This window comes from Leuciscus leuciscus (assembly GCF_965113295.1).
Source record: "Leuciscus leuciscus genome assembly, chromosome: 20".
Lineage (NCBI taxonomy): Eukaryota > Metazoa > Chordata > Actinopteri > Cypriniformes > Leuciscidae > Leuciscus > Leuciscus leuciscus.
The window spans coordinates 12,820,604-12,832,561 of NC_138744.1; the positions used below are offsets into that span (position 1 = coordinate 12,820,604).

Genomic DNA, 11,958 nt, shown 5'->3' on the forward strand with positions numbered 1-11,958 from the left:
AGATTTAAACTTCAAACTTGTAGCAGTCCACATGACTTAATAGCTAAAGCAACAGTACAATTCAGAATTGAAGAATTTTTGAATTGTCCATTCGTCCGTCCACTCATCTTTCATTCCATCCATCCATCCATTCTTCCTCAAAACTTTCAATCGAGATTTTTTTCAAGCCAACATTCAAAGTTTGTATTAACAAATGTTGCTTTTCTAGTTAAAAAATATATTTATATTTATATGAATTTCATATTCAATTCAAGTCTGAATGGAGCACAACCCTGCCACTAAGCCACGCTTCCAACTTATTCAATGTTAAAAAGAATACTTTTTGGTTTCCTTAAGAATTATGAAGAATATAGTGCTGGATGGTATAGACTGTATAAAAATGGATTGTCCGCAAAATATAAACATTTAGTAAACACTTCTATCACACCTCATTTGCAACTGAGTCGGCCCCTCCACACCCTACTGTTTGCTACACAGCCAAGACTGAGGAGTTTTTATTTCCCAATTAGTAACAACTTCACAGCAGCTCCGAGTGAAGCCAGTATCTCAGACCCAATAGGTTTGGAAGCTGGGGAGTAGCATGGGGTGGAAAACCGGGATGGGGTAGATTAGGGCTGGGAACGGGAAGGTGGAGTGAGGATGGACTTGGCAGCCATGGCAGCTGATATATTTATTTGGCGTGTGAAATGCTTCGCGTCTGCCAAGATCTGATTGCTTGGCAGGCGGTTTACTTTTAAACTCTGGGTACGGTTTAATGCGCCTATGGCTATATATCATGCAAGATAAAGCTTTTATAATTCCAAATGTCATGATTGAATTATAAAGATATGAAAAAAAATAAAACAGATTTGTACACTCTTTGTATGCCTGAAGTTAAAAACAGATCAGTGAAATAATATCACTTTTATCTCAGGAACTGCAGTGCTAACTGGTGTTTCGTAGAATCATACTTACGTTCACTACCAACAGTGCTGATGGGCTCCAGGTCCTGAGGAAAGGGCGTTGCACCATGGCACAGATGCTTTAGGCAGGTGAGGGTGAGCATGAGGGTCAAGGCCAAGAGGGGCCGCGACCCCAAAATCACCAACCTCATTTCAGCTACAGCATAGAAGTCAGCCACACAGCATGACCCAGAGTAGATCGAACACCACCTGCAAAGACAAGAAAGAGGACCATGACGACAATTGCCATTTTTAAAAATGGTCACTGCAAAGATCGCTTTGTATGCTTCTACTGAACAACATGTACATATGACTGAATGATTGTGAAAGTCATTGGCATGTCATCCCAAATCTATATGACTTCTATAGAACACAAAATAAGAAACTTTCATAATTGTGCTTTTACATCCATTTACAATGAATCCGAGGCTTTCAAGCATCAGAAAGTGGCATTAAATGGTTCATATAACTTCAGAAGACTAATGCAGCACATGATGAGTCATATGCACTGTACACTTTTAGGATACTGTCGTGGCTATTTTGCATCATTTTTTTTTTTAAGCTTGAAAGCATCGCCATGCAGACTAACTGCCTGGAAAATATATAGCAACTAGCGTAATTTTCCTTTCTGGACAGATGGGTTGTCAACAGGGTGAGTAAATAAAGACTGAGCTTGATAGTGACAGCATAGCTCTTATTAAACATGCCCAACGTAATAATGGAGAAACAGAGCTCTGGAAAGAAAGAAAGATGGACTGAGTGTGCAAAAGCACAATAGGTTATATTATAAAGGGCCCCAGCCTGGGGGACACCTGGCTCATTGACTCGAACTGTACAGTCTTTCACAGGTGACTTAACTCAATTAACCGCAAAGGCTGCTGGGATGCCGTCTCAGTCTGTCAGCTTTTACACAAGGCCAACAGGGATGGATCAAAAACTTATTTTCAGGACAATGGAAAAAGTAAAAATCTCCTGCCAAAGAGTTCTATTGAAAATAGGCTGAATTATTAATGATGGCTTTGAGTGTTTGTATTAGATTCATTATGGACTGAGATACTGACATTAATGAGTCTGGCATCAGGTTATTATACATGATACAATGGCCAAAACCACTCCAGTACAGTGGTTCTCAACTGGTTTTGCTTTAGGATGCAGATTTTACATTGGAAATCAAGTGTGACTCATTACAAACGTAAACGCAAAAAAAAAAAAATACTTAAAAGCAAATACTGAAATGTATTAAATAATATAACCACAAACCCCATTGGTCTAAAAATATGCAAAATTATTAACATGACTGTCTAAAAAAGGAAAATTCTCAATTCTGATTTCTAAATCTCTCTTATATTTTGATTGTTTTTTTCTTTAAAAATTATTATATTTTTCTGAACTTTTAAAGGCCTGAAACCCATCTATTTCTGCATAAGTTGGCTGATACCAAGTGACATGAATATGCACCAATATGCACAGCCTCTAACATCAACATTAAAAGATAAAATTCCTTTTAGAAGCAGATAAGTCTGTTTATTTTTCCATCATAATTATGCATGATTAAATGATTAGTTGCATTTTATTATTTGTTTTTCCCTCCTGACTGTGATCAGAAAAGACCTGTGACTCATTTCTGGTTTGCAACCCATCAGTTTAGAAACACTGCTTTGTGTCCTTTAAATTTTAATGATCAGTCTGTATTTTGGATCAGCAACTCAAACAAACATCTCACTTTAGCACTTATATGAAGCCTGATCAGTATTAATCACCTCATGTGCCCACACAAATACTGTACACCCTGTCAGGGCTATATAATGGGACATTATGTCTGATGGATTAGCTATACTTAGAGAACTGAGTACAGGGACAGGGCGGTAAGCTCCTAATGGAGCATATACACACACACACTCTTCTAGAACTAAATGTGAGACATCATCTTCCCCAGACTGAAGCTGAAAGGATCATGGGGTCTTTTTCATATGGACACAAACAAACAAGACATCATGATAAGATAAGCACAAACTATACCATCCGGATGTCTTATGACTGCAAAACCAAAGCAAAAAGCTGTGTTGCTTTTCAAGGAATTGATGATGGGGAGTTCATGTGAAAACTGACGAATACAAGAGCAGAGGGAAAAGAAGAGGGAAAGAGTATATCTTTTTGCTTAACAAATTATGTCCAAATCCATCCCACCTCCCTAATTATGGATTAACTACTGCTGAAAAGGAAGTCAAAAAGTCTAAGATTGCATAGAAAAGTACCAGTACACCTCATCTAAACAAGCCGCATGATTTGATGTATCATTCATGCCGTAGCATGGTGTGAGACAAATTACACACCAAAGTTTAATACTGCCGCGATGAAATGTGATGTCTAAGTATAACAAATTGAAAAACAAATTTAGGGAGTGGACTTGCTTCTATCCATCGGTTGTTGATTAGAGGCAGATCTGAAGACAAGCTTGCAGTGACTGTAAGAAAGGGGCGGGGTTTACGCAGACTAAATGATTGGAGAAGTCCTGCATACATCACCAGAGAGTCTGTTGTTTTAGGAGGTCGAGTTTTGACATTTTGATAAATGGAAGTTTACAGCATTAAAAAAAAAATGCATGAGTGAACTGTTAACAATAAGATCAATAACATGAAAAAAGGATACATTTTATCGACAAAAAAATAAAAAAATAAAAATCAAAGATATAAAAAAAACCTCAAAGGAATTAGGTCAAATTAATCAGTCTCATTCTGATATTTTTTTAATATTAAGAAGTCCCTTTCACTCAAGGCGAAGCACTCTTTAGAGAACCAAAGTTTGAGACCTCAGTGGCGCTGAGCAGATAAGACAAGACAGCCCATTTCTCCAAGTTGCTCTCTCTGCTGCCATTAATATATGCTCCAAATGGCATCTCAATCAGCACTCAAGGCTGATGTGAACACTGATAGGGCTGGGAAACCAGTGAACGTGTCCCTCAATTAATTAAATGACCTAAATGGATTTGGACTTAATTACTTCCCCTCAGCTCACTCTCTCTGTCTCTGTAATGCTCTGCAAATCACAGCCAGACTAAAACAAATGCAGGTTCCAACAACGGTTTACAAGACTTGGCACAATGATTCTCAAAGTCGGTTGAGATGGTTTCAGCCAAGTTTCAAGGCACAATCGCGAGTATCATTCACAGAGGAGCAATCACCCCATTATTTAAAACTTCTGCTATTTGGTTGACCGTATACTAAATGCTAATCAATAACATTGACATTCATGGTATGCCAACCTGACATTTGCTAAAGGATCTTCAGCCACAGAGAGCAGTAGTTGGGTAGATGATCTCTCAAAGGTATATTAATTCTCTTTGCAAACATACATAATGCACCCTAACCATAATCCTCAACCAAAGACACTGCTCTATAGATTCTAGTTCAATATCAGAACAGATACTTGATGGTTTACAAAGTCAAGTTCCTCACTGAGCTACATTAAAATATCAGGATACTTTGGTAGGCTTTAAAATATCATTTCAAAAATCTATTAATTCCAAGGATTGGTACGTAGCACACAGTTGAGTATAAAGACAAATCCGTTTAAATCAGAACATGTGATCGCAATATTTTACCGATTAATGGTGCAGCTCTATACCGACCCCAAATGTTTGAATGGTAGAGCATACATAACCCTGTTCCACAGAAGAAAGTCAGTCATGCAAATTTCTGAAAACATGAGGGTTGACAAAACGGTGAACTATCCCTTTAAATCACACCCTTTATACGAGATCAAATCACACATCTCTCCTACATAAACCACATACCAAAATATATTTATTATTTTATAAAAAAACTAAACAAAAACGACCATACAAACCCATACAGAGTCAACCAAGTAGTTTACCCCCCTTTTCTAGGCAGGTGGCACACACAAATGTGTGTGCGCGTGTTTGCAAACTGTTCGCATCTCTCTTGCTCTTCTAATCAGTGTGCATTCATGTGGCGTTCGAAGAGACGCAAGGCACTGATGAGCAGACAGCTGTCGATATCTGATTAAAACCCTGCTTATCCTTTGCTTCCTCCATGGGGTCAGCGCTAGCTCTCTGTTGGCTCGATGTGGGAAGGGAGCCGGGCCCCATTGCGGGTCCTTGGTAAATGAGGCAGAGCTGTTGCGGTGGCGGGGAGGAAAAAGGCTGCACTGAAGTTTGAGGAGGAGAAATCTCTTGAGCCCAGGATTGATTATCCGACATTCATTTGGATTTACCAACAGCTCCTTGGCTTGCCATGGGATCCGCGCATCCCTCCCTCTCTTGCAGCACTTTAAAAAACACTTGCCGAGGCCAGCGCGGAAACCCTGATGGCAAGAGAAAGACGGGTTTATAGTGTGCGCCCGAATCACTTTTAAAAGATCTATATTCATTTACAGGTTGACTCTGTTTAACAAGCCTGGCTTTTATCACTGCTGGCTCACCATAAAAAAAATTACGATTAAAATCTCACACGGATGAATTTAAATTCCATCAGCGGTTTAATACCTGCTTAAGGAAACATCAAGTCAGCCAAGAAGGGAGAGAGAAACATGATTTTTAATTCAAATAAGAGTTAGGCGCTTTTTAATGTGATTCACCCCCTTTTGTCCCAAGTGTCACATGAAAAGGACACACTTCGCTCACTCCCTCTCAACTCCTCCTCCCATTCTCTTCCACTCAGGGACCCTTTCACACCCTCAGAAGCAGAAATTGAATGAGTCTCCTCTCTGTATACATGGTCCGACATAATAAAGTCTGGTGTCCCTGGGCTCCTCTGTCATTTCAAACACGATTAAGCACATTAGTGCTCTGGCTCTCCACGGCCCATTACCCAGCAACCCCGCTGTCAGGGACCCACAAGTAGCTGTGAACAGGGGCAGAGGCCAGACTCTCCCTCACTTATAGAGTTCCTAGGATCCAACTGTGTCGGAGATTCTACAACTTCATTCTGAGTTGGTAAGATTCAAACACCCTGTGTGATTTCAATGAGCCGATTGGAACCCCTGGGTAGCCTTTTCCACCAATATAAGAACGGTATAAACCTGTTCAGAGTGTTTCCACTAAAGAAAAACAGATCTGGGTTGGAAAGCTGTATTTGAGATTCATTTAGTAAGAATGCACAATACAGAATATCTGTACCATATTGGTAATCAGCTCCTTTCCTTTTTAAATAACTGTTAAATATAGTTGTTTACAAATCTCAAAATAACTATTTATTTTAATACAGTACATTTTACTCTACTATATATATATAATTTTTATTTTATTTTATTTTTTTATTTTTTATTTTTATACATTTATTTATGTTGTGATGCTTAGAAGTTTTTTTTTTTTTTTTGGGATGTTTGAATTCCTTTGAATGTTAAAATAGCCTAAAAAGAGTCTCAAAAATAGGAATAAGTCTCGTAAAAAAGATTATGATTTGCTTTCTGCAGCCCATTTGTTTGTGGGCAGGTTATATATGTAGTAACTAAGTTACATTGCCGTTGAGGAGGTTGTCAAGTCAGTGGAAATGTGGCATCCAAGCACCTGGCACAGCATCATTTCAGTGGAAAAGGGGTGTGGATGGGCCCTTGAAGGCCCTGTCAGTAGATAAACACAGCTGATTAGTCTACATTATTGCACTTGCACTTATACCCTACTAAATTATACCCTTCAACCCTGCAATGATGAGAAACCTTCACTGAATGCCTGTTTGTCACACATATATTGAGGCTAATTGCAGCTGAATTGCACATACAGCATATCCAGGTCTCTGGGCAGGAGAATAGGAGCAGAATCCATGCTTGATTGAAACCGAAAGTCCATCCTAATGTTCCTCACAAGAACTGGAACAAATATACTCACATTTACATTTACTGGCACATTTATTCAACTTGCATTGTATTTGAGGTATAACCGCTTCACACACTCCCTCATGTGAATCACTTCCATGACCATGGCCTTGAGTTACAAGAATGAAAAGCACTTTTTACAAAAAAAAGTTTTTGTAAAATGATGAGCTAAAAAGGCTGAAAGAGAAAGCGAATCACATATACAAAGACACAAACCTGGATTCTGGTTCATCTGGAAAATGTTTGTGTCAGGAACTGATCAACAGCTCTCGAGAAAAACAAAAACAAATAAATTAACAAAACGGCTCATGGGTTCTTGGTTTAAGGAGGGAAAAACAAGCAGGAAACCATATCATGGTGTGTGTGTCTGACTTTCGACCAACAAAGACGACATTGTAGGTTTGAGACCGCAGCCGTTGGCCTGTTTGTGCCAAAACAACCAATCATTATCACTGACCTGTCCCATGATATCGTCACATGATCCAAGGGTCACCTAGCAGGCAGACATGCACATAAACAGATTACAAACCTCTACCCAGTTTTGTTTTTGAATCGAAATCAATTAGGTCAGTATTCAGGTAGGAATAGCTCGAGCAGGCTTTAAAAAGCCAGATATTCCTGGCACACATTCTGCCTGTGTTTTAAACACTGATCCAAATGGCTTCCTCCATGCTATCAGTCATTTCACTCGCCATCTCAAAGGAGACACACACACACACATGCGGACGCACACACAGGAGCCTAATTAGATTTCCAGTGAGTGACCACCCTGCTGTTGCTGGGCTAAATTAGAATTGGACTTAAGGAGTGTTGGGCAATTATTGAGGGTCTGCCCCTACAGAACAGATGACGGAGAAAGAAAAAGAGAGAGAGAGAAAGAGAGAAATGTGCATCTGACAGTACAGAGGCCATTTTCATCTTTCATAAAATAGACACACTCGCCCTCATCCCAAGCCACATATTTAAATTGTAATCTACTCAGAACAAAATCAGTGTATGATGGTATAAGAGCGGGAACTTTGGTAACCGTAGTAACCCAGAAAGATATTAATATGCAGACATAATATGCAGACAAAGTCTTCTCAAGAGCACAGAGAGATAGAGAGAATGACAAACAGCTGACAGACAGGAAACACTTTGACCCTCAATTGGGATTAGATGAAAAATGGAATGGAAGAATCCTCACTAGTCTTTTCTCTCTCTGAGTGCCTGCCAAGGTTACTGTAGTCATGTGAAACTATTACGGAGAGAAAAGCTGAAAAATATGTGAAAAAATAAAAAGGTTGGCAATAAAACTGATCTGAAATGATAAAAAAATGCAACAAAATATGAACAAAAAATTTATACTAATAGAGAGAGAAATGTTTTTTATTTCAATTAATGTTTGTGATATGATTTAATTAATATCCTAAGCCTGAAAAAAAAAAAAAAATTTTTTTTTTATAAAATAAACTAGTTTAGTAAAAAATAAAATAAAAAAAGAAGTACATATTTCGGATATTCTCTGCTATGAACTTTGTACTAATTGTTCTCTGGTGCAGGCCATCTGACACAAGATCTGAGTGGATGCAGGACATATTGCTGAATCGTAAATGTCCCAGAGATACCAGATGCCAGAAGTAGCAGTAATGGCACATTTTATAGCTCATTTCATTGACAGCAAGTACTGCAGTATGGCAAGCCGTTTTAACAGTTAATCCTTAAAACCTACTAGTATCTATTTTCATGCTACTAGTACTTATCTTTTAGATACTAGTAACCAAAAAATAAGTACTAGTAGCATTAAAATAGATACTAGTAGGTTTTAAGGATTGAATGTTAAAACGGCCTGCCATATGCTGTGTTGTTGAAAACATGACAATTAAATCTTAAACTTAAGTGTTTAGTACATGTGTATCAGTATGAAAACAATACTGGATCTACATAAAAACCAACCATAGTAATTAAAACAAAAATTGCGCCTGTAACGTTGTGTTGTACGTTTCTAAAGAAAAACAACCGCACCCCCTAAAAACAGTAACGCTTTATTTTACAATGTCCCTGTTACACATCGTACATGTACTTACTATAGTAATAACAGTAAATGATGCATAAATGCAAGCAACAAACCATAACCAGTAACAGTAGTAAGTACATGTTAATTAAAGATGGGGTAAGTCGTTTTATATGCTGTTTGGAAGTTAGTCGGGCTGACACAACAACAAACGTGTAGCCAATCAGCATTAGGGGGCGTATAACGGTGGAGGAGAGAGAACGAGCAAGAGGGATATTTGAACTGAAGAAAGACTGCAGAAATGGAGATGAGACAATACAAAAGAGAAATGCTCAAAAGAAATCACTGGAAAATAGAGTCAAGAGCTTTAGGACCTGTGTTAATATTAGAAATTATCATTGTTGGTGCACTCGACTCGCTTGCAGGGGGATCGGGGTTCGAGATTGACTCGAAGCAGGGCTATTAGGATTGTAGTGTGAGTTTTGGAGGCGGAGCAATGAAGAAGGGGTGTGTTTGTTTGGGTTGATTTCAAACATCAAAATTGGCCAACAGCAAATTTCAAAAACGACGAACCCCACACTGTAACAAGCACACATTCAAATAGTGTAACTAAATAAAAAAAGGTCATTAAAAGGAATAAAACTTAAAAATTATCAATTAAAAAATTACAAATATTTGTATATTATTATATTGGTATTCAAATGTAAATCTACAAACATGAAACTACTTATGCACCATTAAAACTACACTGAAATAAAAAACAAAACAAAAAACAAACAAGAATAAAATGCTGTCTGTTGCTCACTGGAATGGCAGCGTGAATAACTGTTAAAAGAATCAGAGGCTTCTGGTGTCACGTGGATGTCTAGTCTGTCAGCGAGAGGTCACGACCTTCTCCCTATCAATGCCAGTCAGCCAATCCCTAAGGAAGAATGGGATCCGCTGCGGCCACAAGGGTTCTGCCTTCCTGACAAGGTCAGTCCATGAGAGGAACAACCCTGGCGGGCCACGCTGCTTCCTCTGCTGGGAATGATGGTGGAAAGAAACCCCATCAGTCTTCATTCAGGCACCAATGACAATTCCTGCTCATCCCATTCCCCGCTGAAATTCCAAGAGGACTGGCTGTCAGCAAACGTCAATGTGTGTCTCGATTAGCATGAAAGTTGGCACGTGATTTGTCACATCTTGCCGCGTACCGCTCAGTGATGCATATGACACACATCGCGGCGATTACTCTCCAATGGACATGTTGTGGCAACACATCCTGATAAGCATCAAACAAACTTGCAGCCGAACTGACGTTTCTCTCTCTTGAAACGACATCCCCAGCCAGATGTCCAGCAGACATCAGAGAGGGATCCGTGCCAGCCGGCAGACAGCGGCCGAGCGGATCGATACGAGAACCGCCGAGACTGTCCTCCGCTGTCGCCGAGCCAGGCAGACGGCAGTGGCATTAGCGGAGCGCCACCGATCCGTCCCCTGCTTGGCTTGTGTCTGTTTTCATCAGCCCTCGGACTCGCTGCAGCGCACATTTATTTTGCAAATCAGTCATTTAGACAGAGAAGAAAAATCAATTCGTGTTTTCTTTCCCGAAGATGACCTGACGGCAACCTTCTAACAAAAGCCCAAAATTATGCAGTTTTACCTTCAAATTGTCTTGCTTTCTTCTTTGACTTTTAAAGTTATGAATGTAAAATACGCTCTTTTCTTGATCCCTCTCCTCTCTCCCCCGCTCTCATTAATATTTAAGGTTGTTATTTAGAGGCATTACCTGTCTGTATTGACAGAAATTGGAGCCGGCGTCCCCGGCGGGTATTATAATTGGAGGGTGAAGTGTATGCGCTGGTGGTGGAGGGAGCAAAACACGTTTTTACCCTCAACATTTTTATGTGCAGGTCTATTTTTAATAGCAATTCTGTTTCTTCAGGATAAGAAAAAAATAACAGCCCAGGGACCACCTGCTAAAGTCATCACGCATACACACGTAGATTCCCAGAGGAACGAATGAAGCGGATGGTTGTGTGCAGGGGTAAGTGAAGATTTTGGGAGGAGGAACTGGAAGAGTCTTTATCAAAGAAATGCAGTGTAGGCTTTGTCGAAAGCTGCCCGACACTCTCCCTCTCTCTCTCTCATTCTCTCTCTAACCAAGCACAGCATGAAACCATTCCAATTAGTGAGAGATCCAGAGAGAGAGAACAAAAGATCGGCTCTGATCTCAAAAGAAGACATCAGGACACCAAAAAGGCATACATGACAGTCACGCAACATACTTGATTTCCAATAAACACAGTGATATATGTGATGCGGAGCAGTTTGCTTTGTTATAATCTGGTCCAGTATCAAATTATGACTACAGTACTAATGTAAAGTAATAATAACAGAATGAGATGCACTGATGACAGCAAGCTCTCCTCTGTCATTAGTGGTGTTTGGTAATACAAGTGTTTGTGCTACTACAGACATGATCTAGAACTCATGTGGCTTGCTGAAGAAAGGTGTGATATTTTTCTAAGCAATATGAAATAAGATTTCCATCAGGCAAACAAGAAAACAGTTTTGACCTTCATTTTTTTGGGCTAAGAACCAAATTGTCATAAAGCCATTGAGGATGGGTCATTCTGACTTTGCCAACCACTTACGAAGTACCTAGAAGCCATCCAGAACATCAATCTAACCAACACCTTATCAACCACATAACAATGCTCTGGCAATTACCCATAGTACTGTATAGACCTTAGTCAGTTTAGACGCCATATTGAATGTTAAAGGAATAGTTAACTTCAAAATGAAAAATCTGTCATCATTTGCTCACCCTCAAGTTGTTTCAAACATGTATGAATAATTTTTTCTGCTGAACACAAAATAAGATATTTTGAAGAATGTCAGTAACCAAACAGTTGATGTACCCCATTGACTTCCATAGCATTATTTTTTTTCCTATGGAAGTCAATGGGGTTCTTCAAAATATCTTTTTATGTTCAGCAGAAAAAAATTATTCATACAGGTTTGAAACAACTTAAGGGTGAGTAAATGATGACAATTTTAATTTTGAAGTGAACTATTCCTTTAACGTAGATGAAAATGAGGGCTGTGAGGGATAGACTTACAGTCTTTACAATGGCCTGATAAAGGTCCTAGATCAAGTAATTTTCATTTGATTCATTCAAACTTCATTTGATTTTTTTTTTCTCC

The 11,958-nt window shown here is 39.1% G+C and overlaps 1 protein-coding gene across 9 annotated transcripts in view; it reads right to left on the reverse strand.

The window, feature by feature from the left end:
* The window catches only part of sema6cb (semaphorin 6Cb), a 154,784-nt gene that overhangs the window by 57,244 nt on the left and 85,582 nt on the right, over positions 1-11,958 (reverse strand). For all 9 annotated transcript variants that reach the window (XM_082149744.1, XM_082149745.1, XM_082149737.1 and 6 more), the window contains one exon: positions 955-1,151. In XM_082149744.1, coding sequence (XP_082005870.1) covers positions 955-1,093 — 139 coding nt within the window. In that variant the 5' untranslated portion in view covers positions 1,094-1,151. The remainder of the gene's footprint in view (positions 1-954; positions 1,152-11,958) is intronic.